Source organism: Schistocerca gregaria, chromosome 3 (assembly GCF_023897955.1).
Source record: "Schistocerca gregaria isolate iqSchGreg1 chromosome 3, iqSchGreg1.2, whole genome shotgun sequence".
Lineage (NCBI taxonomy): Eukaryota > Metazoa > Arthropoda > Insecta > Orthoptera > Acrididae > Schistocerca > Schistocerca gregaria.
Window position 1 is genome coordinate 639933812 of NC_064922.1, and position 26755 is coordinate 639960566.

General features: G+C 37.1%; 1 protein-coding gene across 1 annotated transcript in view; it reads left to right on the forward strand.

The window, feature by feature from the left end:
* Positions 1-25927, forward strand: part of LOC126356304 (ATP-binding cassette sub-family G member 1) — a 443602-nt gene extending 417675 nt beyond the window's left edge. Inside the window, exons 9-12 of the mRNA XM_050007250.1 lie at positions 3795-3963; positions 9067-9167; positions 15462-15617; positions 25020-25927. Coding sequence (XP_049863207.1) covers positions 3795-3963; positions 9067-9167; positions 15462-15617; positions 25020-25361 — 768 coding nt within the window. The 3' untranslated portion in view covers positions 25362-25927. The remainder of the gene's footprint in view (positions 1-3794; positions 3964-9066; positions 9168-15461; positions 15618-25019) is intronic.
* The last annotated feature ends 828 nt before the right edge of the window (positions 25928-26755 follow it).

The following is a 26755-nucleotide window of genomic DNA, read 5'->3' on the forward strand; positions in this document are numbered from 1 at the left end:
CAAATTCAGTCTTGGCTTGTTGTGAGCATCTGTCACTGAAAGGACACAGCACAGGAGATCACCACATATGATGCTTTACATTGGGATATGCTACCAGATATAGCACATAGAGGTGTTCTACATGTGACACTGCCCCAGAAAATTTATCGTAATTCAAGAGTTCATTGGATATATTCAACATCTGTATTGTGAAGCATTTCTTAACCAAGTTCTTTAGCACCTCATAGCTGAGTTGCTGGATGGCATGCAGGTGCAGCTCTGAGGTTCTCTGTAATTTGTTGTAGAGCATGTGGAAGATCCAGGGTCTGGCATTGTGCTACATGCTTACTTTTTGTTGTTTTGGGGCATCACAGGAAGTCTGTATTGCTTCCTGGTCAGTTGTGCAAGAACTGATAAGGTATTCCTTGTCACCATATTACTCCTAATCTTGCAACAGTCTTCTTCAAAGAGAAAATACTTTCTGTAACCAATCTGCTAGCTGTCTGAAACACTTGTGAGAGAAGATCTTTATCAATGTCTCATCAGGTAAATCATCAATGCTCACAAATCAGGAGTCTGTGTAATGTGCTGTGCCACCAAACACATCAGAAACTTCACTTCCTGGTTTCTGGGGGTTCTAGTTAATTGCAGCCACATCTGACTGGGAATGCATGTTGCTATCATTTTCTGGAGATGAAGATGCAGTGGATGGAGAAGCTTCAGATAATGCACTGTTCCAACATACTGTGATGTCTTTGCCTGCCATATGGCATCTGCCACTGCACCCAGGTTCTGACATCATTTTGGTGTAGTCTGCTGCTTGACCCTCACTTCCCCAAAAATTTTTGAATAACAAGTTTATGGTGTCCTGCCAAGCACTGTACAGTATGCCACATTGCCACTTGCTCCAATGAAAGAAATCTCAAGTTAGTTATACTTGTGTTAGACAAATTCTTTGTAATTGTTTTTAAGTTGTTTTGGTATATTGTAATATAATGACATTAGGTCATCCATTGCCCTAGATAGAGACTTGACCTCTGTTTCAAGCAATGGAGAGAAATGTGTGGGAAACATTTTAAAGATTTATGGGCTATTATTGATCATTTGCCTTGTCTGCCTTCAGTATCCACCTTCCATTAAAAGTTATTGCATTCCACACCAAAATTTATTTTGTTTTAAAGGCCTTTGTGTGAGAGGGAGAGATTATTTTCTGATCTCTTCCCATCACTCCCCACTCCCCCAGTCTCAATTTCAATGGTCATCTGTCTTCAAGTGAGATGACACTTTCGCTCAGTCATTTTTTTATTCATGTTGCAAAGAACCTTGATTAAAATTCATTTGGTAATTCAATTAAAATATCTTTTGAATTCTTTAAATTGCATAACTGAACATTCCATCAGCACTTGATAGAATACATTAATACTCAGTAGGAAACAATTCCTAAAGCTCTGCAAATTGTATTTGTTTGGTCATGTACCAGCTTGCTGATGATGACAAAAATTATAAATTATGTGTAAAATATTGCAGAACAGGAGGAAGTATTTCCTACGTAATATTATTTATCTTTAAATTATCAAACCTAAATGCTAGAATGCTTTCTTAGGTAGGGACGACATCTGATCTCTTTCCCCAGTCCTCCTTTAGCTAAGCAAATGTTTCAGTGTCATTGACGTGTTAAATTGTGACCTTCTTTCTGCTTCAGTCCCATTTTATTATGAAATGAGTCCAGTGAAGTGTGTGTCCACAAGATATTTTGGAAAAGCTTCCTAAATTCTGAAGAGAACTGTTTTTTTTTTTTTGCATATTGTTTTTTATTAATCACATAGCAATGTGGTAATGCAGACACTTGGTGACGAAGGCAGAAAATGTGCATATACACGGACTTACCCATGACGAGGAGTGCTGCTGTAGAACAAATGCCACCCCCTTCTCACAGCCTGGCAGGCTGCATCCTTCATTTGTGCTTCTTAGAAACAGAACTGCCACAGGGTGAAAGTGATCACTGATCTTTGTAGGTATTGTGGGAGTCATACTCTAATACCGCGATGTACTTGGAGCAAGAATGAGAAAATAAAACAAGCAACATAAAAAAAGCAAATCGGTGCACGCAAAACAACTGAGAATGGCTACTGCAATTTAATGTTAATAAGAAATCACCTTAGCTGTGTCAATACATGTTTATTATGTCACACCCAGTTTTGTTCAAAAGAGCATCATCATCTTACCTGCAGTTTAACGAACAAACAAATAAAAATTAGGATAGAAGCTATAGTAACTTACATATATAAGTGATATGCAACACACACTGCCAATAGCCTTCATAACGAATCACCACTGTGTTATGTGGGTATCATTACTTAAAAAATCTGGTTATCTTACATAATGATAAAGACAAATTCTAGAACATGACAACCATATACATACTCAGTCAATGGCATGATAGAAGCACAGTAAGTGTGAGTACAGCCAGCTTGGCATGTTGTGTACACTAAACTGTTCAAATAGGGCGACTCCACAAGAGATGTGCACACATAAACATACTGGTTGGCATCTATTGAGTATGGCCGCAGTGGTCTTGCGGTTCTAGGCATGCAATCCGGAACCGTGCGACTGCTACGGTCGCAGGTTCGAATCCTGCCTCAGGCATGGATGTGTGTGATGTCCTTAGGTTAGTTAGGTTTAAGTAGTTCTAAGTTCTAGGGGACTAATGACCACAGCAGTTGAGTCCCATAGTGCTCAGAGCCATCTATTGAGTATGACTTATCAACTGTGGAATTCGTAAACATTACAAATAAAGACAATAACCTTAATCTCAGGAATGGCAATAAAGTGTAAAAGAAGTCACATAGTTATTCAAACCATTTGCAAAAATACAATAAACAAAAGAAGAACATAACAATTATGCACAATAAGTCAGTCACTTACTGTATCATCTGTCTAATGATACAACTGTGTGTAAGTGTTGAAATTTGTTTCTCTTTATTGTGAAGGATTGTTTTGTCTCCTTCTGTTTGTATAATTTTTTTCAAACTGTGGGGTACCTTTTACACTTGAATGGCATTCTTGTAATTAAGATTATTGTCTTTATTTGTAATGATTTTGATGAATTATACTAGTATATTTATGAGTGTATTTCTCTCATGGAGTGGCCCTGTCTGGACAGTTTAATGTATAGACTGTACACTAGACTGTAGACAGCATGCTAAGCTGGCTGAACTCACTTCTCACCATGCTTCTGCCATTCCATTGACTGAGTGTTTATATAGCAGTCATGTCCACACTTTGCCTTTACCATTATATAACTACACTTATTAAACAATGGTATTGGAACTACACTTTAGGGATTTGTTATTAAGACTGTTGGCAGTGTGGGTTGCATGTCAGCTATATGTGTAAGTTAATATAGCTTTCATCCTAATTGTTGTTTTGTCCAACTGCGGATCATCTGATGATGGATGATCTTCCAAATGAGATGGGTCATGATATAATAAATATATATCCATTGAGTTGTGGTGGTTTCTTATTAATATTAACAGGAGCAAGCTTTGGAGTTGAAGATTATCAAGCTACAACAATTACTTGATGATACTGGAAGAGCCATAAACAACATATTAAAGGCCTGACCTATACTGATATCTTAACCAACTACATTTAAAAACACTTCCCTACCCATGTAAAACTGCCATGGTAAAGTGTCCACACAATATCTATTAACGGTAGTTCAATGCTGTCACTTACCTGTTTTAACCTATGTTTTGTATCTAGACTAATAAGTATGAGTACATCTACCTCATATTGCCAACCACTTGTTTCAGGTAGCCATCACAATACAGGTATTTCATCATTTGATGTGTGCTCTTCTCCTTGGACTGGTATTCTTAGGACGAGCTAATGACGGCAACCTTATGTTTGAGCATTTGAAATTCTGTGTAGCAGTTATTCTTTTCCACACTTATACATGGTGTATGGTGCAAGCTATATTATGTAAGTATAAACTGATGTTTTAGGTTGCTTCATTGTTATTATTTTTCTTGCACATCTCATTAATAAGTTGTTATTCAAAGTTTCACTTTACACACTTTACAAGTATGTGGTGAGAAAGCCACCTTTAAATCTGTATAGAAGGACACAGTGTGTCCAGGTGATATGGTAGTTTGTGATGAAAAGCCAATAAGAAGTGAGGTCTGAAAACAAGAGAAGTTTATAGTGACAGAAAGAACAGTTACAGCTTAAAGGAAAAGAAAAGTTGTGCAACTGAGACCAACATGACGAAAAGAAATAAATAGGTTGAAGGGGAAACAGTAGGAAATGGAGAGAGTATGAAAGAGGACAAATATAAATGCTAGGGAAAAACAAGAAGTATGAGTAAAATAAGTAGCTACTACAATGATCAATGTGTGTTCACATGTTGGTGGGTGGCAGAAAAAGAATATTTTTCTCTATCTGCTGTAGGTTCCATCCAGTAGGCCTATAATGTGCAGGCAGTATCCAGACGGCATGGTATTGTATGGCACACCATATTCTGCATTAGGTTTCAACAATTCCCAGTAATGACACATACAAGTGATTGGATCAATTAGGAGGTGGCAAGAAGATGCATAGGACATTTACATATGTAACCTGCAAAGCACTGTGAAATGTGTAGCAGAGGATACTTACCACTGTACCAGTAAAGAGTTTCTTCCCATTCCATTTGCATGCTAAGAGCGACATGAATGACTGCTTAAATACCTATGTGCACATTGTAATTAGTATAATCTTATCTTTGGTGTGCCTGTGCGTGTGTTAGGGGGCTGGTGTATTCCTAGATTATCCAATTAATACTTTCTTGGAATTTCATGAGCTGGCTTTCATAGGATAACTGCCATTTATCTTCCAGCATCTACAAACTCAGAATTTTCATCATTTCCTTGATGCCCTTCTACAAGTCAGACAAACCATTCACACTGTCTTTTTCCATTTATGCTCAGAATCCCCTTTAGCCTTTTTATGACCACAGTCTCTGGCTACTGAGGCCAGACTGTGAGCAGCAGTGCATGGTGGGAGAGAGGACAGTAAAATGCTGCTTGGAAAATACAGGCATGAGGTAGTGAGAGAGTGGGGGCAGTTAGGTGCTGTCGGGAGGTTTGACAGAGAGCATGGGGGTGGGTGGGGTGGGGGGCTGCATGTGTGTGTGGGGGGGGGGGGGGAGGACAAGTGGGGGAAGAAATGGAGGGGGGGGGTAGCAGAAAGGAGAGAAGGAAAAAGACTGAGGGTGTGTTGGTGGAATAGAGGGCTGTGTATTGCTGGAAAGGGAACAGGGAAGGAGCTAGATGGGTAAGGACAATAGCTAATGAAGGTTGAGGGCAGGAGGGTTACAGGAATGTAGGATATATTGCAGGAAGAGTTCCCACCTGTGCAGTTCAGAAAGATGATATTTGTGGGAAGGATCCAGATGACACAAGCTAAGTAGCAGTCATTGAAATGAAGAACATCATGTCGGGTGACGTGCTCAGCAACAGAGTGGTCCAGCTGTTTCTTGGCCACAGATTGTCAGTGGCCATTCATGTAGCAGGCAGCTTGCTGGTTGTCATGGCCACTTAGAATGCAGCACAGTGGTTGCAGCTTAATTTGCAAATCACATTACTGATTTCACAAGTAGCCTGTCTTTGATGAGACAAGTGATCCTTGTGACTGGACTGGAGTAGATGGTGGTGGGAGTATGTAAGGGACATGTCTTGCTTGCATCCAGGACTATTGGAGGGAATGTGTGATGAGGCAAGGGATTGGGAGTAGGGGTTGTGTAGGAATGGACAAGGATATTGTGTAGTTTTGGTGGGCAGCAGAATACCAACATGGGAGGGGTGGGAAGTACAGTGGGCAGGGCATTCCTCATTTCAGGACACGACAAGAGGTAGTTGAAATCTGGGATAAGTCACATGAATGTTCTGTAAGCAATCTAATTTATAAACAGATTCCATTTTCCCAGCATCCTATCAATGAATCAAAATGTGGCACCTGTTATGTTTATCATTGGATATATGGAATCATTCCATTTCATATACCACAAATTGTTACAGACAGGTTAAAGAGTTGACTGACTCCAGCTGTGTCTCGTTGATAATGCAGTCAAAGAATATTACATTTTTACATTTTGATAAGTGCAAAGATTCACATTTCTGTGAATTTAAAAGTTGCCTATTTTTGCATGTCACTGACTTTTTTTGGAATATTATAAAGGCAATCATAGCACAGATATTAACCATAGGTGAAAAAAATGAGTTGAATCTGGGTGTAGAAGATGATTGAATACTACAGAGGTTGGAAAGGTGACAAAGATATAGAATTTACTGCACAACACTTACAGTATGTTCTCAACCTCTCCTCCCAAAATAAACCTTTTCCAGTCACTGTAGTATCTTGGAGTAACAAGACCATTGGTGCTTGTAAGCAGTTAATTTCCTTCTCCTATGATTTTCCAATTTAAAGTAGATCTTTTTCAGTTTCTTATCACTAATTATATCAGCAACACTATTAACAAGACCTTCAACAAATCAAGAGTCAACTTTGTATTAATGGTAGCTAATCAGAAAGTTCAATAAAGTTCAAATATGGATATCAATGATATATGATGGAATAGACTGCAGTTGAGAATGTCTGATATACAAACAGCTGGAAACATGATAACCACTGAATTCAAACCAATAAATAAGTGGACACACATATTTACTTATTTATTTATTTATTTATTCATCCATGGAACAATAAATATTGTATGGATGTCGTCAGTTTACAACACATGAGCACACATTTACATTTACAATGAAACAGGTTTCTCATATTTTGTGTAGTTTTTATAACTAATCATACACTCAATGACGATGTAAATAAAACAGAAAGAAACTTCCACATGGGAAAAATATATTAAAAATAAAGATTCCAAGACTTACCAAGCGGGAAAGCGCCGGCAGACAGGCACATGAACAAAACACACAAACACACACACAGAATTACAAGCTTTCGCAACTGGCAGTTGCTTCGTCAGGAAGGAAGGAAGGAGAGGGAAAAATGAAAGGGTGTGGGTTTTAAGGGAGAGGGTAAGGAGTCATTCCAATCCCGGGAGCGGAAAGACTTCCCTTAGGGGAAAAAAAGGACAGGTATACACTCGCACACACACACACACATATCCATCCGCACATACACAGACACAAGCAGACATATGTCTGCTTGTGTCTGTGTATGTGCGGATGGATATGTGTGTGTGTGTGTGTGAGTGTATACCTGTCCTTTTTTTCCCCTAAGGGAAGTCTTTCCGCTCCCGGGATTGGAATGACTCCTTACCCTCTCCCTTAAAACCCACACCCTTTCATTTTTCCCTCTCCTTCCTTCCTTCCTGACGAAGCAACTGCCAGTTGCGAAAGCTTGTAATTCTGTGTGTGTGTTTGTGTGTTTTGTTCATGTGCCTGTCTGCCGGCGCTTTCCCGCTTGGTAAGTCTTGGAATCTTTATTTTTAATATAATCATACACTCATTTATAATTACATAATATTTTGGTGATAATGTCACATGTTGCTAACAATCTACATCTATGTTAAATATTCCTTTACAGTATAACAACTTTTACTTACTAAAAAGGTTTTAAGCTTTTGTCTGAAAGTGAGGGGCTCATTTATTTCTTTAATTTCTTGTGGTAGTTTGTTATATAGTTTTATCCCATTATAAAATATACTTTTTTGCGTCTTTACCTTGTTCTTTCTATCTAGATGGAGGTGGTGACAAGCTCTTATTTCATGGTCATGTATTAGGCTGTTTGTGTTGCACATGTTGAGATTTTTCTTAATGAACATTATGTTCTGAATGATATACTCACAAGAAACAGTTAGAATGCCTAGCTTTCTAAATAATTCTAGACAGTGACCCTGTTGTTGCTGTTTGTTATTATCCTTATGGCTCTTTTTTGTACTTTGAACACAGTTTGTGTGTTACTGGCACTTGTTCACCAAAACATGATCCCATAGCTGAGGACTGAGTGTAGATACCCCAAGCCGCCCAACAGTAACTTTAGACCATAATATGTGTAACTAGCAAGTTGCTGGTTTGAACTATGAAATAAGATGTTTTTAACCATTAACGACATCAGGCTCAACCAAGGTACATGTGCTAATATGCTTCACAAATACAGCTGATTATATTAACAACTTAGATATCTACCTTTGAATTTTATGGTAGTTTTGTTATTATTTTCATCAATTGTTAATTAAATTATTTTTATGTTTTACATGCATTTTAATGTCCTACATCTTGTACATGTTATACTTTTAATAGATGTGAAGTTCCATGTACCTACTTTTAATTAATGTGAGGTGTTCCATGTGCCATATGATAAAGAAATGGTGTTTAAATGACAAACTAATATAAAGCCAAAGTTGTTGTGAGCCAAAATCTGTAAAGCCAATTAGCAAGTCCATGAATTTACCTGTTTAATGATGTGACTTCATTCAGCTGTCAGCTGTACATTTATTCTTTATTTTCTACCAGTTTCAGTTGTAGCTAATGTACAGCTTTTCTTCTTCCTGTGAAGATGGTCACTACAATTGACACCAATAGGAAATAAGGAATAAACCATACAGCTGATGCAAACATGCAGTTCCCTAAACTTCATGAATGTAAGAAGGAAGAAAACACTGGGCTGTTGTATGGGTACTAGGATGTTGTGTTATTTGAGTCAAAACTCAGTACACTATAGACAGTGTTGGTGAGATGTGGCCAAGTAGTTACCACCTATTTGTCAGAGCACATGACCATCTGACTCACCAACCATGTCTCACACACATATGTTGATGGAAGACTTCAACTCTGGTACCAATTATGTATCTAACTTGTCATCAGAGTCATGTCTGATTCATATTATTCTTACCTACAATCATTCCTACTTCAATGATACATAGTGTTTCCCATTATATATCCTTATATGCATAACTTAAAGTTGTGTGGCTATCAAGAGATCTTAAGCCGCATTGTGTATTTCATTGTATATTGACATAATGGGTAATTCAGCTGAAATTTTAGTACAACATAGTTCTGATACATGCTGTTTGTATTTTAACAGTTCCCATTGAGGCAAAGCTAGTGCTGAAGGAGCACTTAAATGGTTGGTACAGTCTTCACCCATACTATATGGCGCTTCAGCTAATTAGTTTACCTTCTGTGGTAAGACAAAGTTTTTGTTTCATTTAAATGTATTCTATAATAAAAACCTTACATATTTCAACTAAGTTTAAGAGAATAAAAAATTAAGCAGTCAGCCATTCATCTGCAGTTGACTCATGAACGGGGCATAACACATGTGATCTTGTTAAGTGTCTATGTATCACCCATCAGTCATCTGCAGGTGAGCAATTACTTTTTCCAATATTTGTTTGTGGTTTCCATGCTTCAATTACAATTGCCATGATACATACTAAGAGATTAAAATAGTTGTAAATAACACTACTGCATGTAGTAACATTGAAGAGCATGTAACCAGCATGTTAAATGTCTATTCAGATGGTTTCCTTTTTCACTTTCTCTTTCCTTGTTTTCATTATGTCTGTACTTAAATTTAATAGATCTTACTTGATTTTGAGCCACAGTATGCATTCAGTACTTTAAACTTACTAAGAAAAAATAAAGCTAATCATACAGCTATAAAAATTGAAAATTCAGGAAGGAATAACAACAAAATTCAGATTGTTACTCACCACAAAGAGGAGGCATTGAAAAGTAGTAGAGAAGGGGAAAGGATTATGCAGGAGCATTGGTGAGATAGAATGTGTGTGTGCTATCCCACCAACACACTTGCATAGCTCTTTCTACTTCTCTATTCTATCTTCTCCCATTGGTGGTAACATGTGGTTGCCCATTTGCAGTTCCAATCTTTAAGGTATAAGAACACATGGTATCAGTATCATGAGGTCATATTGCTGTGCATTTAAGATGAGGGTGGCTGCAATGGATAATTAAAACCAGACACAGTGTGCATACAGCTTATAATTGTTACTATTTAATAAACAATACGAAAAACAATTTTCTTTTGTCAACTGAAGAATTCATTGCAGTCATGAATTATAAAATATAACAAATAAATTTTTCTCACAAACATATTGGGCAATTTAAAATATTTCACACTGTTATTTTGACTAGAACATGATTTATTTCTCTGATGAGATGTAATGCAGGTGCGAGCTTCAGTAACTGCCATGTTCAAGGTTCCTGTAAGAAAACAGTATATATTCTCAACAATGGTTCAGCTATGCATTTTGAGATATTGTTATTTATTTATGTAACTTAGGAATAATTACTCTTTTGTGAAATATCATAATAGCTGTAATAACAGATATCTTAATGCAGTTGACTATAAGTAGTACTAACAGTTTTCATGCCACTGTAAGGCCATATTTGTAAATATTATTAAACAGAGGGATTATTAAGGGGGACAAGCAGGCTTAACTGGGGGCACTTTGTTTATGGAGATCTTAATACCGATTTTTCTGTATGATACTATTCACTGGGGTGCCTAAAGTTATTGATATACAGTTTGGGATTATTTTCCACAGTGACGTTCTCAACACTGATTGAGTCATAATTCAAAAGCCATTACCAGTTTATTCATAAAATAAAATACCTTTCCTAATTTGGTAAACAACTATTTCTGCAAAATACATCAATAAGAATATTATGTGAACCAAAAAACCACACCTCTCCCACAGGTCTCCTCAAAGATCTTAACATTTTTATACATATTTCCATCTATATTAGTCATCAACAGTATTTGTGGCCAATAACAGAAATACATTATATATTAACTGAAATTTACATAATTACAGAGAGTACACATTACAAAGACAATTATTACAATGATTTTGCTTTCTTACTTATATTATGTATTAGATTTTGGTGCAAAGATCTTTAATGAGCTTCCTGTGGGCATATGACAAGTGCAGCCTCTGTAAATTGAAAACAAAAGTTAAAAAAATCCTATAGGCAATCAATCTTTTTCACAAATCGTCTGTATTGAGAACTGAAAATTATTGTGTTCAGTACAATAAGAAATCTTTCTTACTGTAACTCTTTGGTAATTTTATTGTAATTATAAACTATTATTTATGCTGGATATCACTCAAGAAGGGGATGGTCTACAGTAATATGAAATATAGACATGAAAACTTCAACAGTCATTTTATGATGACTGGTTTTGGCAGATCTAAGTTGCCATCATTGGATCTGTAAAGCATATAGATAAAAAATTACAAGCATAATCAGATCAGATGTAATAAGGTTGGGTACATATTTTCACAAATGGTAACATACCTTATGCAAATGCACCTCACTACATCACCATTGTATATGCAATACAGAATGTCAAGTCGCAACATATCATTCCAGGAACATGAAGAAATTGATACACTGGCATGTCAATTTAAAAAAATTAAATTAAAAAATACAAAAATATCATGCATGTTGCACTGACTGCACAAGCTCATATCCACATGGATCACAAGTCACACCAAAGATGTTAGAAATGTCTAGCAAGTGGGATTGTAGTAATAAACGTATAGAAATACAATCATAACAATACAGCATTAAGAAGAAGTTATAGCCAAGGAGTATACAAAACAATGCACTATGTAGATTTATGTATGTATTTATGTGACACTAGTAATCTAAAACAGATTATAATGGGATAAATCCCCTTTTAATTTTATTTACATTTTTTTTAAATTTTAGAACTAAACTTCTCATAAAAATATAAAAGGTGGTATTGTATATCAGTTGTATTAACCTACTGCATATAGTCAAAACAGTTACAAGGCAAGTACAATGAGGAAATTATGTAACCACTGAATAAACTTAAAGAAGATCACTTGAGTTCTAGGTAATGAGAATACAAAAACAATGAATGAAGTGCATTTTGTAATATATATAAGTAAAACAAGATAACAGCTAAAACATTGAATTCTTAAAATACCATATACAAAATAAGGTGTTGACGAACAACAGTATGATGCAAGTCTAGGTGCTAATGTAACATGGTGCTAGAAGTCTAAGTTTGGTGTAAGAGGCATCTAGTATAAGACCAGAAATTGAGTAATGAATAGGTGTACACAAATAACCTGCAGTACAGTGATATAATAATAAAGATTATGCAAGCAGAAGCAAATTAACACAGCTACCCAGTATAGTTGAAAAGCCAGCATATTTCTTTAATGTTGTGGTTCATGTGCTAATTTTTAAGGTAAAGTAAAGTTGTCCTTGATCTAAAATTTTGCTTTAACACACTAGTATTTCACTAAGAATTATCCTGTTGGTGGTTGTATGCCCTTGTCTTCTTCTGACCTAGGAACTATCTTACTAAAACAGATGTGGTGAGTCCTCCAATCCAAAACGGATTTCAAACCACAGTGCAACTTAGCATTTTCCACATTATTAATAAGGTGACAAGTAGTAGAAAAATCCCAGGAACAACTGAGGACTGAACTTCTAAACTTCATAGTAGCAGTACTAGTTGTTGTTGTAAAAGGTTTGGAAGGTAGGAAACGAGGTACTGGTGGAACTGAAGCTGTGAGGTCAGCTCATGAGTCACACTTGGATAGCTTAGTTGGTAGAGCACTTGCCTGCAAAACGCAAAGGTCCTGAGTTTGAGTCCTGGTCCGGCACACGATTTTAATCTGCCAGGAAATTTCATATCAGCACACACTCCACTGCAGTGTAAAAATCTCATTCTAGTTGTTGCAGTCTGACACCAACTGAGCTACCAAGCCACACATGTTCTAAATTGCATATTGGTTATTTATACCATAGACAAGCACCAAAAGAGTATTTTAGTGTAACGGTAAGTTTACAGAGAAGTTTCTGAGAGTACTTTTTGTTTTTAATTTATACCTTGACTTACTACACATCCCTCAGCATGCTCCTTTGTGATGGGATTTATGGAAAATTATGTAAGAATGAATGTAGTCTACATACACATGAAATGCACATTGTTCAGTATGAGATGTGTTGAATGGCCAACATTTTTGAGGTGTAAATGTATAGTCTGTCAGGTCACTCTGTATATTCTGACAGATTTCCACATCACTAGCCGCTTAGAAACTTTTGAGATGGGAAGACTGTAAACTTCCACACAAATTTGGTACATTATCATCAAATAAGGTAAACTACACTAAACAGGATATTATTGTTTTTTAAATGAATTATTTTTATTCGTTAGAAACTTGTGTTTCATACTGTGCTCCATACTGTGCTTCATACTGTTCACTATAATGTCCACATGGCATGTATAATACAGTCATAATGGAACAGGATGTACAATGAGTTTTCTGAAAATCAGATGATGACAATCTCAACTATTGAAACTGTTCACCAAGAATAAATAGTACTGAATGTGATCTTGACTAGTAATTTCCTTGTTGAGAAAATATGCCTCATTGTGGAAACAATGTTGCAGTAGGGTAATCATCATGTGGTACTGTAAGTTGCATTTTTTTAATAATAAAGTCAAAAGACAGGTTGGTAAAAATGTGTGAGTAAACTTCTATTATAACATCTAGGTGGTTTGTAGAGAATGGCTATTAAAGTAGATTTTTTTTTACATTTAATGCTCAAGACTTTCGCTTTAATATCACTACAAAGTTGACACAATGGAAAAAATTATTAGCCCACTTTATCAGTGTTCCTGACATGCTGTGAATTGTTATTATGGCCCCTAAAATTCTAGTGACCAGTTTTTCACAAGATACTGACTTCTACACACTTGTGGTTTATAGGACACCTTTTTGAAGCTCCACAATGGTGCCTTTCTCTCCTATGGCTATTACTCTTTTAACACATGTCATGCAGATGTTTAATTGCCTGTTATTGGGCCACTTGACTGATGCAATTGAAATATTCAAATTACAAAAGAGAGCAATCGGAATAATTATGGGACCACTTGACTGATACAATCAAAATATAAGAACAAGAGACAGCTGCAAGACTTTTTTCCAAAAACACAAGATACTAAATTTCTACAGTTTGTACACATGTGAAAATCTGTTCCTCACTTAGGCTCACAAAGATACATTCAACAAAAATGAAGTTATACACTCCCACCACACTAAAAATGCACAGAATTATGAATCCCACAGCATAAGACAACTTAACTTGAGAGGAACACTGGTTACATGGCAGTTAAGTCACATGAATGTTTACCACCACTCAGCACTAATGCCAAATCAAAAGTTAAGTTTAAAATTTGATCAAACAGTTACTATTAGAAACCCCTTCACACTCAATCAGAGAATTTATTTCACATGAAAAGAACTGAAGTAAACAGGCTAAGTATAAAGAAAGATGTAAACAGGAAGCGAGATAAAAGGAAAAGTAAAATGAGGTAACTTCTTAGCAGCATTATTGTATTTAAATGTTGTTACCTTGGGTCAGTATTACTGCTTTGAAATTTTTATAAATGTAAATAAAACTGGAGCAAGAATATGTATGCCCTACATGACCGTTTTATGCCATATACTTAAAATGATGTAACCGTGGTATAGAACAATGCAATTAAATTTTCTTTCATTTATGTATGTAGAATATATATTCCACATAAAATCTGTCTGGTTTACAGTATCAAAATTATATTACTATTTTGTAAATTTACAGATGTATTGTAGCTAAAATTTATTAGTGGTCTAAGCAAATATGCAGTTTGAATTAAAAAAAATAACTATTTTTATGTAGAACTGACAAAGCAACTATGTACTTGGACATGCTCCATAGATGTCCATCATAAGCTGTTTAATAATTGACTAAGTATCAGCTTTGCTTTCACACCATCTTCATGGTATAAAAGATCAAACATTATTCACATGTCATAGCATACGTTGTGAGTAATATTTGATTTTTTTATACTGTGAAGATGGTGTGTAACCAAAACTGGTAGTAACAAATAGATAATTTAGCAGCTGCATGTCATAGATATTAAAAATATGTAACAACTGTTGGCAACCACCTTAAAAAAATATTCTATGCTTACCAAATTTCATCCAGTTTGGTGTTCCCTATTCTTACCTGACCTAATTATAAGGCTTTTTTCTGCAACCTGTATATTTTCCATGTGGCAAAGACTATTAACTGTACTGGTATTTTCACAGTTTGTACATTTCCGGGGCTAATGCTTCTTTGGCATTGCTATTTTCTGTGAAAGATTTGAATATGTGACATATGAGAGCTCTAAATGGCTGAGATCTTGACAAACATTTTAACAAAATGACATACAAATAGCCAGAAATTGTTTCACTGAAACTGTTGTTCATTACTTTTGGTCACACTATATGATGTCAATCAGTAATAGTAACAAAGTTTTTATAATTTGATGATTATGAAGTAACTTAGTATTCCAAATTTTGAGTTTGTTTTTCAGAGATGCTATACTGAAATACTATACAACTAAAATTTATTAATATTAATTCTTTTGTTCTTCTGCAGGTCTTTCTCAGCCTTGTATTCCTAAGTATAATCTACACAATGATAGGTCTACCAATGGAGCTCAATAGATTTCTGCTCTTTGCAGTTATGGGAATAATCACTTCAATAGCTGCTGAAGGAATGGGCATTGCTATTGGTTCAACATTCAGTATTACGGTCAGTTTTTCTAGGGTAGTAAATATTTCATTGACAATCAGTACCATTAACTTTTTGCTAATGTAAATAATTTTAATCTACAGACATTATGTGGAGCAGAACTAAGAGTAACAAAGTGCCTATTGGCTTCTATCTTGAGTTCTTCAGCCAACATTCATCTGATTATTTTACTGACATTTCGCCAGCCCAAGTGGCTGACATTGTCAAAGCTTCACCCTCCATTGCTGGTGGTGAACTGGAGCCGAGCTCGCAGCTACAGCCTATATGTACTTGCTGAGCCAATGACCAAAGGATTCCCCATGGTCATTTCTAGTGTTGTTCTCCTCTAGCTACCAACGACGGTCATTTGTTGCTGCAGCATGGGAAGCCAGGATCCGTTTACCTTAAGGCTTTCTTCTTTCTTGTTGAAGCTATTCCCATGTTCTTGTATTTCTATAGCCTCTCTAAACAAGAGAGTGTAATAGTGCTTCTCTACAGCCAGAACTTCTATATTGTTGAATTTTACTATGCAGTCAGTCTCACGCATTGTGTGCTCTGCCACAGCCGATTTTTCCTCCTCCCCCAACCTGCAATGTTGCTTATGCTCTTTGATCCTGGTGTTGATTGATCATCCAGTCATTCCAACATAAACTTTTCTGCATGCATGGTATGCAGTACATTCCTGACATTGCAATTGGGTCCCTTTTCTCCTTTGCTGATCTAAGATGCTCTTTGACCTTCTTTGTTGGTTTGAAAATCATCTTTACACTGTGCTTGTGGAATATACAGCTGATTCTGTCCACCACTCTGGAAATGTATGGCAGAAAGGCCGTACCTGACATTTCTTTTTCTGATATGTTGCTTTGCCAAGTGTTTGGCTCTGTTACACTTAAGGTATAGCTTGTGGCATACCCATTGCTTCTCAGAACACTTCCCAGGTGTTGCGTTCATGTCTGAGGTGCTGTGGCTCACATATTTGTCCTGCACATGTTACAAGCATATTAATCATGCCTCTTTTCTGGCCTGGGAGGAAGAGGGCTGCAAGAAAAAACTAAAATGGTGCTTTGATAAACAGTGCAGGTATCAGTCTGTGAGTGTCAGTTTTTGATACACACTGCCTCCCAGGTTTTTGCCACGCCTTTTGACCAGCACATCTAGAAATGGTAGTTTCTTGTCCTTTTCTACTTGCATGGTAAATTTTATGTTGGCATGGAGGCTGTTCAAGTGTCTTAGGAAGTCACCGAGCTCCACACAATAAAAATATCATTGACGTATCTGTACCACACCTTATGTTTACAAGTCGCCATGTCCAGTGCCTCTGCTTTGAAATTTTCCATGAAGAAGTTGGCCACCACTGGACTAAGAGGACTACTCATGGTGACGCCTTCCAGCTGCTCATAGAAATTGCCATTCCTCATGAAATAGCTCATGGTGAGACATGCGTGAAATAGATCTGTGTTGTCTCACAGGAAAATGGAACCAAGAGAGTCACTGAGTGGCACAATCATAAACAAGGAAACAATATCAAACCTGAACAGAATGTCATTTGGTGCAAGTTTTAGTTTCTTCAGTTTCTCAATGAAATGTCCTGAGTCCTTTATGTATGTGCAGAGAGGCCATAGACATGCAAAAACATGGGAATAGCTTCAACAAGAAATAAGAAAGCCTTAAGATGTATAGATCCTGGCTTCCCACGCTGCAGCGAATGGCCATTGCAGGTATCAAGAGGAGATCTGCACTGGAAATGACCGCAGAGAAGACCTTGGACTTCAGCACACCAGGTACATATAGTCTGCAGTCCCGAGCTGCACGCCAGTTCTCCACCAGCAATGGAAGGTGAAGCTTTGACAATGCCAGCCACTTGTGCTGGTGAATTGTCAGTAAAATCATCAGACGAATGTTGGCTGAAAAACCTGAGACAAAAGCCAATAGGCAGTTTCTCAACAAGTGGCCACAAAAACCTTAACAATTTTGTAGAACTAAGACTGATATATAAGTGAAAATAATCAATGTTTAATCAATATAATAGGATAGATAAAAAATATAATCGCCAAGCTACAGAAGGAAAAAACATGAGTGAACTTTCATAGGCAGTGGTGGAAGGATTGAAGGAGAAGGAAGAGGTCTGTTAAGGTTTAGTAAATGGGAAGAGGTACAAAAAAGTCACCCAGAAGCCAAGGTTATGGAGACTTACTGGATGGGATGAGAAGGAAAGAAAAGACCCTGTGGTTCTGGATGACTATTCTGTAACTTTTCTCATTACCTAAACATCACCAGTCTTTCCTTGCAGCTATCTTCCCTTCCCTTCATCCCTCTCTCAGAAGGAGGCACACTGGCTCCAAAAGATCCCATGTTTGCACATCTTTTATTGTATGCCTTTTACTGCTGCTGCATGGTGAGTAGATTTTGTATCCATCCTATTATATTAGACCAACAAAAATAATCAGTTTTTGAAAACATAATGTAATTTGATGGAAAAAATTTACTCACCAAGCAGTGGAAGGGGAACATACATGAAAAAGATATTACAGTTTGCAAGCTTTCAGAGCAGGTGGCTCCTTCTGACAGAAGGATAGATGGGGAAGGAAGAGGGGTGAAGGAAAAGGTTGGTGAGGTTTAGGAAAAGGGGGTATAAATTAAGTAAAGTCACCCAGAAACCTGGGTCGGAGGAGACTTACCAGATGGGATTACTAGGAAAGAAAGACTGACTGTTGGAGAGTGCACCAAATGAGGTCTGAAAACCTGAGAGCTTAAAGGTGAAAAATAGGATAACATGCAAGACAGATAACTGCTAAAGCATTGTGCACAAGTTAATAAGAGCAAAGAGCAAAGTGCGTTGTGTGTGTTAGAGGAGGGAAGGAAATGCAAAAAAATTGACAGATCAGAAAATGAAAGATGTAGAAAACTAAAAGAGAGTGGAGAAAGACCTTGTTTCTGTGAAAAATGATGAGCCCAAAGAAATTAACATAAATTAAGGCCAAGTGGTTGGCAAGAACCAAGGCCATGTTGTATAGCACCAGTTCCCAACTGCAGAGTTCTGAGTAACTGGTGTCTGGGGGAAGAATCCAGATGGCACATGTGGTGAAAAAGGGACTGAGGTCATGACTGTCATGTTGTTTGTTGCCAGTACACACCCTCTGCCAATGGCCATTCATCCTAACTGGTAACTTTGTGGTTGTCAAGCCAATGGAAGAGCCAAACTGTACTTATACAACAGGTGTCATATGACATGTGTCATTTCATCTGGTGGCTCTCCCCTTGATAGTATATCTTTTGCCAGTTACAGGGGTGGTGTAGGTGGTGGTAGTAGGGTGCATAGGGCAAGTCTTGCAGTGAGGACAGTCACAGAGGTAGGCACCTTAGGGTAGGGACATGGGTGCAAAAGGAGCATGTGGTCAGACAAGAATATTGTGGAGGTTGGGGCAATGACAAAAAGCTCTTCTAGGTGTGGTGGGAAAAATCTCAGACAGAATGGGCCTCATTTCAGGACATGATTTTAGGAAGCCATAGACTTGTCAAAGTTACAGATTAATACAGTAAAGACAAGTGGTGCACGTCTAAGTTGTTTTCTGGAGGGATCAGTAGTACCACAATTGGATGTAATGGCCCAGGAAATCGGCTTTGAACTGGGTTGGTGGGTTAATTACATCCAGTGAAGGCTGAGGTGAGAATACTGTTGTATTGCTGTTAGGAGTCTTCATCTGAACAAATATGTTGCCTTGAATACCAAGGCTGTTTGGAAGGGTACATTTGACATGGAAAGGGTGGCAAGTATTAAAATGTAGGCCTAAGTACTGTTGTTTGTTAATAGGGTTTAATGCAAGTGTGCAGCTGACCTTCAGCAAGGATGAGACCAACATCTAGGAAAGTCGCATGGGATTTGGAATAGGATCATACGAAATTTAATTTGGAGAATTTATTTAGAGATTTTGGAAATTTTAACAGGCTAGCCTCACCATTAGTCCATATGGTAAAGATGTCATCAATGTATCTAAACCAAATCAGTGGCTGAGGGCATATGGATCCCAGGAAAGTCCTCACCAAGTGACCCACGAAAAGGTTGGCACAGGAAGGAGCCAACCTCGTTCTGATGGCTATACGGTATCCCTGATCTGTTTGCATATCTGACCCTTAAAAGTAAAATAGTTGTTGGTAAATATAAAAATGTTTAAGGTGAGCAGGAAGGAAGTCAAAATGTTCAAATGTGTGTGAATTCCTAGTGGACCAAACTGCTGAGGTCATCGGTTTTGAGACTTACACACTACTTAAAGTAACTTATACTAATAATAACATACACACCCATGTCTGAGGGAGGACTCAAACCTCCAGTGGGAGGAAGGAATCAGTTCCAAACCTATGAGGACAGGCTTTCCTGGGATCCATAAGCCTTCAGCCCCTGGTTTGGTTTAGGTACATTGATGACATCTTTGCCATGTGGACTCATGTTAAGGATGACTATTTGAAATTCCTGGAATCTTTAAATACATTCTCCCAATTAAACTTCACAAGTTCCTATTCTGAATCCCATGCCACTTTACTTGATGCTGATCTCATTCTCATTGAAGTTCAGGTACACACTTCTGTTCACATTAAACCTACTAACAAACAGTACTTACAGTTTGACAGTTGCCATCCTTTTCATGGCAAACATTCCCTCCCACACAGCCTTGGCATTTGAGGCAAACATATTAGTTGGACACAGACTTTACAGCAATACATCACCATTCTCACCTCAGGCCTTCACTGGGCATATTTACCCCATCAGCCTAATTCAAAAGCACCCCTGGGTCACCACATCCAATACTGGTACTGCTGATTGCTCCAAACAACAACTTAGGAGTATACCACTGGTCACTTATTATTATCCTAGTCTTTAATATGTTAATCAGCCACTTCAACAAGGCTATGACCTCCTCAAATCATGCCCTGAAATGAGTTCCATAATATCTGAGGTTTTGACCACCATACCTTGAATAGCTTTTCGTCACCCTCCAAACCCCTGCAGCATCCTTGTCAGACCCTATGCTCCTTCTGCACCCATTCTCCTATCCTATGGTTCCTACCACTGTGATTGTCCCTGCTGCAAGACTGCCCTATGCACCCTTCTATCACCACCTGTACCAGCCCTGTGACTGGCAAAACATCTGGATTCTTCCCCCAGACACCAGTTTCTCAGAACTCCACAATTGGGAACTTGTGCTACAACATGTCCTTGGTTCTCACTGCCTACTTTGCCTTTAATTTACCTTTTAGTTTTCTACATGCTTCATTTTCTGACCTGTCTATTTTTGCCATCCCCCCCTCCCCTCCCCTCCACCACTATCACATACAATGCACTTAGTTCTTATTAACTTGTGCATGATGTTTTGCAGTAATGTCTGGCTTGCATCCTACCCTAACTTTCACCTTTAAGCTCTCAGGTTTTCAAATATTGTCTGTTGCAGTCCCCATCAATCAGTCTTTCCTTCCCATCCGGTTTGGTAACCCTCCCTTGACCCTGGGTTCTGGTTGACTTTCCAAACTCCACCTTTTCCTAAACCTCAGCTTCCTTTTCCTTCACCCCTTTCCTTACCCTTTCAACCCTTCTGCCATAAGAAGGAACTACTGGCCCTGAAAGCTTGCAAACTCTAGTACCTGTTACATGTGTGTTCTACTGCCACTGCTTGGCGAGCATATTTTTTTACCTATTATATCAGATGTAAGACTGAGTATTAGGAAAAAGGTTGTACAAGGTATACAACTAGCATTAGAAAATTGTAAAGGAAACACCACCTCAGATACAGCTGAATTAGAGCAAAATGCATAGGACACTTGATTAGTTTAGCAGACTCTTGAATAAAGTCTGGCATTTAATATGAGAGGAAATCACAAAAGAGGGCGAATTGATTTTTCATCTCATTCTGTGCACATATAGCATCAGAACAAATTTTTATAGGAGTTTTCAACAGAGTGTATAGTCATCTGCTATAAGTGGGATCAGTTCACCATGAAGTAAAAATGGTAAAATGGAAGGGTGACAGAAACACATGTTTTGAAGGGAGTAAATGATGACTTGTAAAAAGCTATACTGATGCCCACATTAAATGCACTAGCATCTTCAGTCATGATTGATCTATACTTAATAAATCCAATAAGACGTTTCCAAATGTCCAAAATACCTGCCCCATAATGTGAAGCCAATGTATCAGAGCTGTAGCATGGCTGATGATGAATCAAATTCACTGTATCTTGTCAGCTATATAACCCTGAATTAAGTATTGCCCAATCTGTCTGTAAGTGAAACAGGAGCTACCATTAAATTTATAGCTTACTGTATGCAAGTCCATGTAGCTACATAAATCTGTAGCTGTGATACTAAAGATAGTGAACTGGTAATGGTTAGGCAAAAAAGATTTCTTACAAATGCCACAGTGGATGCTGGAAAAAGGACAAGTTCCTTGTATGATGCTTGCAACAGAGCAGCTGCAACTGTTGTACTCAGGCACCAAACCAGTAATAGCTACATCCCTGTAGCTCATGAAAGACATTTGCCTTTAATAAAATTTGCAAGAGAGTAGCTGCAGATGAAGTACTAATGCTACCAAACCAGTTGCTCATGAATGTAAATCAATGAACACCAGTAAATAACACAGCTTCTCCCACATTCTCACTGTCTTATTCTCAAAAACAAAATGTAGTGAATGAAAGACTTAGACATACAGGTAGAACTCAAATGCCGTACTTAATGATCACAGACCACAAAGATGTCAGATGGAGATGATTCTACAATGGAGCTAGAAGTAATGAGGACTATTTGGAAGTAAGGTCTGATTGGGTGTGAAACGGAAACCACAGTGAAGATCCGATGAATCTTTGCAAAAATGTGTTGGGCAGTGTCCCTGGTATGTTCATCAATCATGTGACATCACTCTTTTCAGTTATGAGTGCACAGTGAGAACACAAAGGTGCCTGTATAGTATACAGTGTGTCTCCTGCCCGGTATGAGGGTCTGGTGAGAGATTTTTCTAGATATCATGCAATCTACATTACATGCCTTTCCATCTTCATGACAATTCTCAGTTGCATGCTGTGGGGCATTGAAGCTGCTCCTGCAGTGTTTTTGATGATAATTGTTTGGTCACCCACAATACAACCTGTAATTATCTCCCCCTGAGTTTCATCTCATGACTGATCAGACCTTACTATGTGAACAGTCCTCGTAGTTTGGCCAAATCATCGAGTCCAGTTGCACCTCATCCTAATAAAGTGAAACGGAAAAGGAAGGAAGATTAGTGTTTATATACTGTTGAGAATCTTATTATTAGAGACAGAGCGTGAGGTGAGATGTGACATACACAGAGCAACAAATCAGACTCTTCCATGAAATCACCTTGCTGTTCACCTCACCTCAGGTGATTTAAGGAAGTCACGGATAACCAAAGCCTGGATAGTAGGATAAAGATTTGAACTGTATTTCTCCTGAATGTGAGCCTAATATCTTAACCTCTGCACTCTCATTCAATGCTCAGGTAACAACCTTCTTACCAGACAGAAGAAAAGACACAACAAAGACCCTGTTGTTAGACTGGTTCCCATTCCTGTGTGAAAAGATGGAGGCTATAGATGTAGAAGTTAAGGAATCACATTAAAAAAATTATTTAATGCTACAAAAATACAATCAGAGTGACCTTAGTGGTGACTGCTGTAAGCAGAGGGTAGTGTGTTTATCAGTGAAATGCGCTTCGCTACTGTACATTTATTCATTACCTGTGCCACTAACTTACAGGTGGTTGCTTCACATTGCATGGATATTTTCTAGTAACAGTATCCTAGGAATAAACTCACATAAGATATTCTGACAATGCTGATGTGCTCACTAAGTTCCTATTAAAATTCTCCTGGTTTATTCCTTTACTTGCAGACATCACTGCATACAGTGTTCTGTGGGGTTTCTCTGCAACTTGTTCATGAGGTATTCCTGTCAGAGGACTTCTGGCAGCACTGTTACACAGTCATTCTCTATCATAAATCTCTTATTATTTTATCCTGATATCACATACATTGTGCTCAGTGACTTCCAAAATGTGATCCACCTTTTCACTGATGTGTCCATTCAAAAGTTTTCTGACCTCTCCAGAAGAAACATTACCCTTTGGCATCCCTTAAAGTAGTGATTAACGTTGCTCCCTAGTCAGGGATAGGCAAATATTTAAAACAGCATAAAGGAGAGAATCTCACCCTCCTTTAGAATGTACCTGAAAAGGTATATTATGAAAAAGGGAAAAGGGATAACATGGACAGTGTCTCTGACATCCACCAGCCAAGCCACTATACTAACAAGTCAACTAGAAGCATTTTGTAGTCCTCAGTGACACAACTTCTCACATTTTCCCAATCATAACAGAGAAAATTCCATAGAACTCTAAATGGGGTGCAGCTTATTTATTTGCACTTCTGAGTAGTTAGTCTAGGTCTGAAGATAAGAGTCAGCATAACAACTGACAAAAAACCTATAACTAATGACAATCACTGGTATTTCTAAGAAACTAAGAAACTGACAGTAATACCTTAATGATTAGTTTCAAATTTTTAAAACTGAAGATTCCTTAGTTGACATCAAATGAATAAGTAGATGATAAGTACAAAATTCAGATACTTATTAGGTCCAGACTGCTAACAACAGAAACATCAGAAACCATTCTACATTTAGTTTGGTCAGAAAAAAACCTAGGCAAACAGAAACTAGGTAAAAAAGCAGAGAATGTTTCCCATAGAAAAAACTTTTACAAAGGAATGTGCAGCAACCCAATAGCTTTCACAGCTCCATACAGGGTTTAAAAGGAAAATAACTATAAAATTTAAGAAAAATAAATCAATAATCATAATAATAAAGGTAAAAGGTAAAAATATATGAAATGCATTCTAAAGCAGGAAGTCAACTTATCTATCCCAGGCACTTAAATGTGATTTGCAGAGTATCCATGTAAATTTAGATCCAAGGCAAAGTTGAGACTTACAACACATAATGGTAGAAGATGTGGATACAGAGAACAAGTCTGATCACCAGAAAATAGGCAAGAGTTTTTAGTGTATGTCCATAAGAGTAAACTTGTGCTGACACTGTCACATTGTCTTCAGCCTATCTTTGACTATGATTTGATAAGACACAGATATTTCTCTCAGAAATACATTTTCTAATTTCCTAAATACTTTATAACTTGGAAAGCACCTTTCAGTTACAATTTATTGTTGTATTAATCAGACATATTTTTATCTTTATATATGACATTTACATGAGCAGGTACCATTATTTTTAAGTGACCTTATTTTAAAGAGTGAGAGATTGATTTCCTTAAGTTAGGAAACTTGTACTTGCAAGTAAGTGTTTCAATCTACTGATGAAAATGAAATCATCATTTCTAAATTTTTATTTATTTATTTCAGAATGGTTGTATTGTTGGCCCAGCTACTATTGCACCTTTCCTGGGATTAGCAATTTATGGATTTGACTTTGCTCATGATATACCAACATGGATGAATGTACTGATGCAGATGAGTTTCATGCGAAGCGGAGTTGTTGGTTTAGTGCTGAGTGTCTTTGGTCTCAATAGGCATGTCCTAGACTGCCCTGACATATATTGTCATTATGCAGACCCTGAAGTTATTCTTCGAATGACAGATCTAGATGAAATGTCATTTTGGACGCCTATCTCTTATATAATACTTCTAACATTAACTTTAAGAATTCTGGGTTTCATAGGACTACGGGTGCGACTTGTTAAATAATGAGACTCATTCCTTCCACAGTTCATTGTGGAACACAGACATGTGGGCTGAATTGAGAGTTTTTGTATGTGGCTGTGCAGTATTATTTATTGCTGTAGATTATAACAATGTAATTAATAAATCAGGAAACTGAAAGTTAGTAAGAAGCAATTGAATGAGAGCAAGTGCTGTCTAATGATGGGTTTGTGTGTGTGTGTGTGTGTGTGTGTGTGTGTGTGTGTGTGCGCGCGAGCGCTTGTGTTTATAGGAACCAAAGAATATCTTTCAGAGTACAATAAAATAATATTTTAGTCTCTAAAGGTACAATATAATAAATATCTGAAAATAGTATGTGTGTTACTGTCCACCAGACTATTTTTAGTACTATATTGTTTCAAGATGTGAAAAAATTATAAAATTTGGTTAAGTTATTCAAAATATTGATGTTTTTTTCAGAATGCTTAATGTAAGTGGTTCAGAAATATTTTTAGTGTACCTATTTTTTAACTAACTTAATGTCAGCTTACTGCAAATTTTATTCTGTACCTGTCAGTCTGGTAAAATGAATATAAACATTTTTTACTTTATTTCATAGTATCAAAGTGGTGTTTCATAGTGGTATTTTATCATCCATAAACATATGAATGGCATAATCAAATGTTACCATAATTTTAAGCAGACATGGCACTGTAAAATTGAATCTTATAAGCTAAGCAGAGAGAGACCAGTTTTTCCTCTTCTGATAAGCATTAATGTGATTATTGTATAACCCAGAATCATGAAGAAATTGTAGAAAAGTCCAAAATACACAGCAAAGATTAGTACACCAAAATTGGTATGGATGTTGCAATATAAACAGAATTCTTAAAGAAAAGTTTAACACAAATTTTTGGTTAAAGGATACAGACATATGGCTTACAGACCAACATGAAACTTTTAACATAATTTTTATAGCCCTTACTAAAATATTTGCTATGTTTAATTGTATAGATACCATATGTGAAATAATATGTAAGTTGTCACACAGTTATCATAAGAGTGCGGATTTATTTCTGCCGCTATGACCGCTGGAAACAACTCAGTGAACTCTGTGAAGTCACGAGCATTGTGATGAGAGCATGGAAAGAAATTTGCTTGATGATGAATAACTGTTTGATAAATAAAGTCAAGTTAAGGAAGTCATTTAGGACAGTAACTGAGGCAGCTACAGTTTATGGTTAATGTCTGCATCAAGAGTGTTTGTTGCGTTTATTCCTTTCTAGGATCAATACCATTCAAGGAGAAAGATATTTAGTGTATAAATATGGCATCCAAAAAACTGTTTCCTTAATGCATGAAATCTTGTAAGTGTCTGAAATTAGGAACTCTATTTCATTATTCCTTCCACAATACATTACATCCTACATAGGATCCAC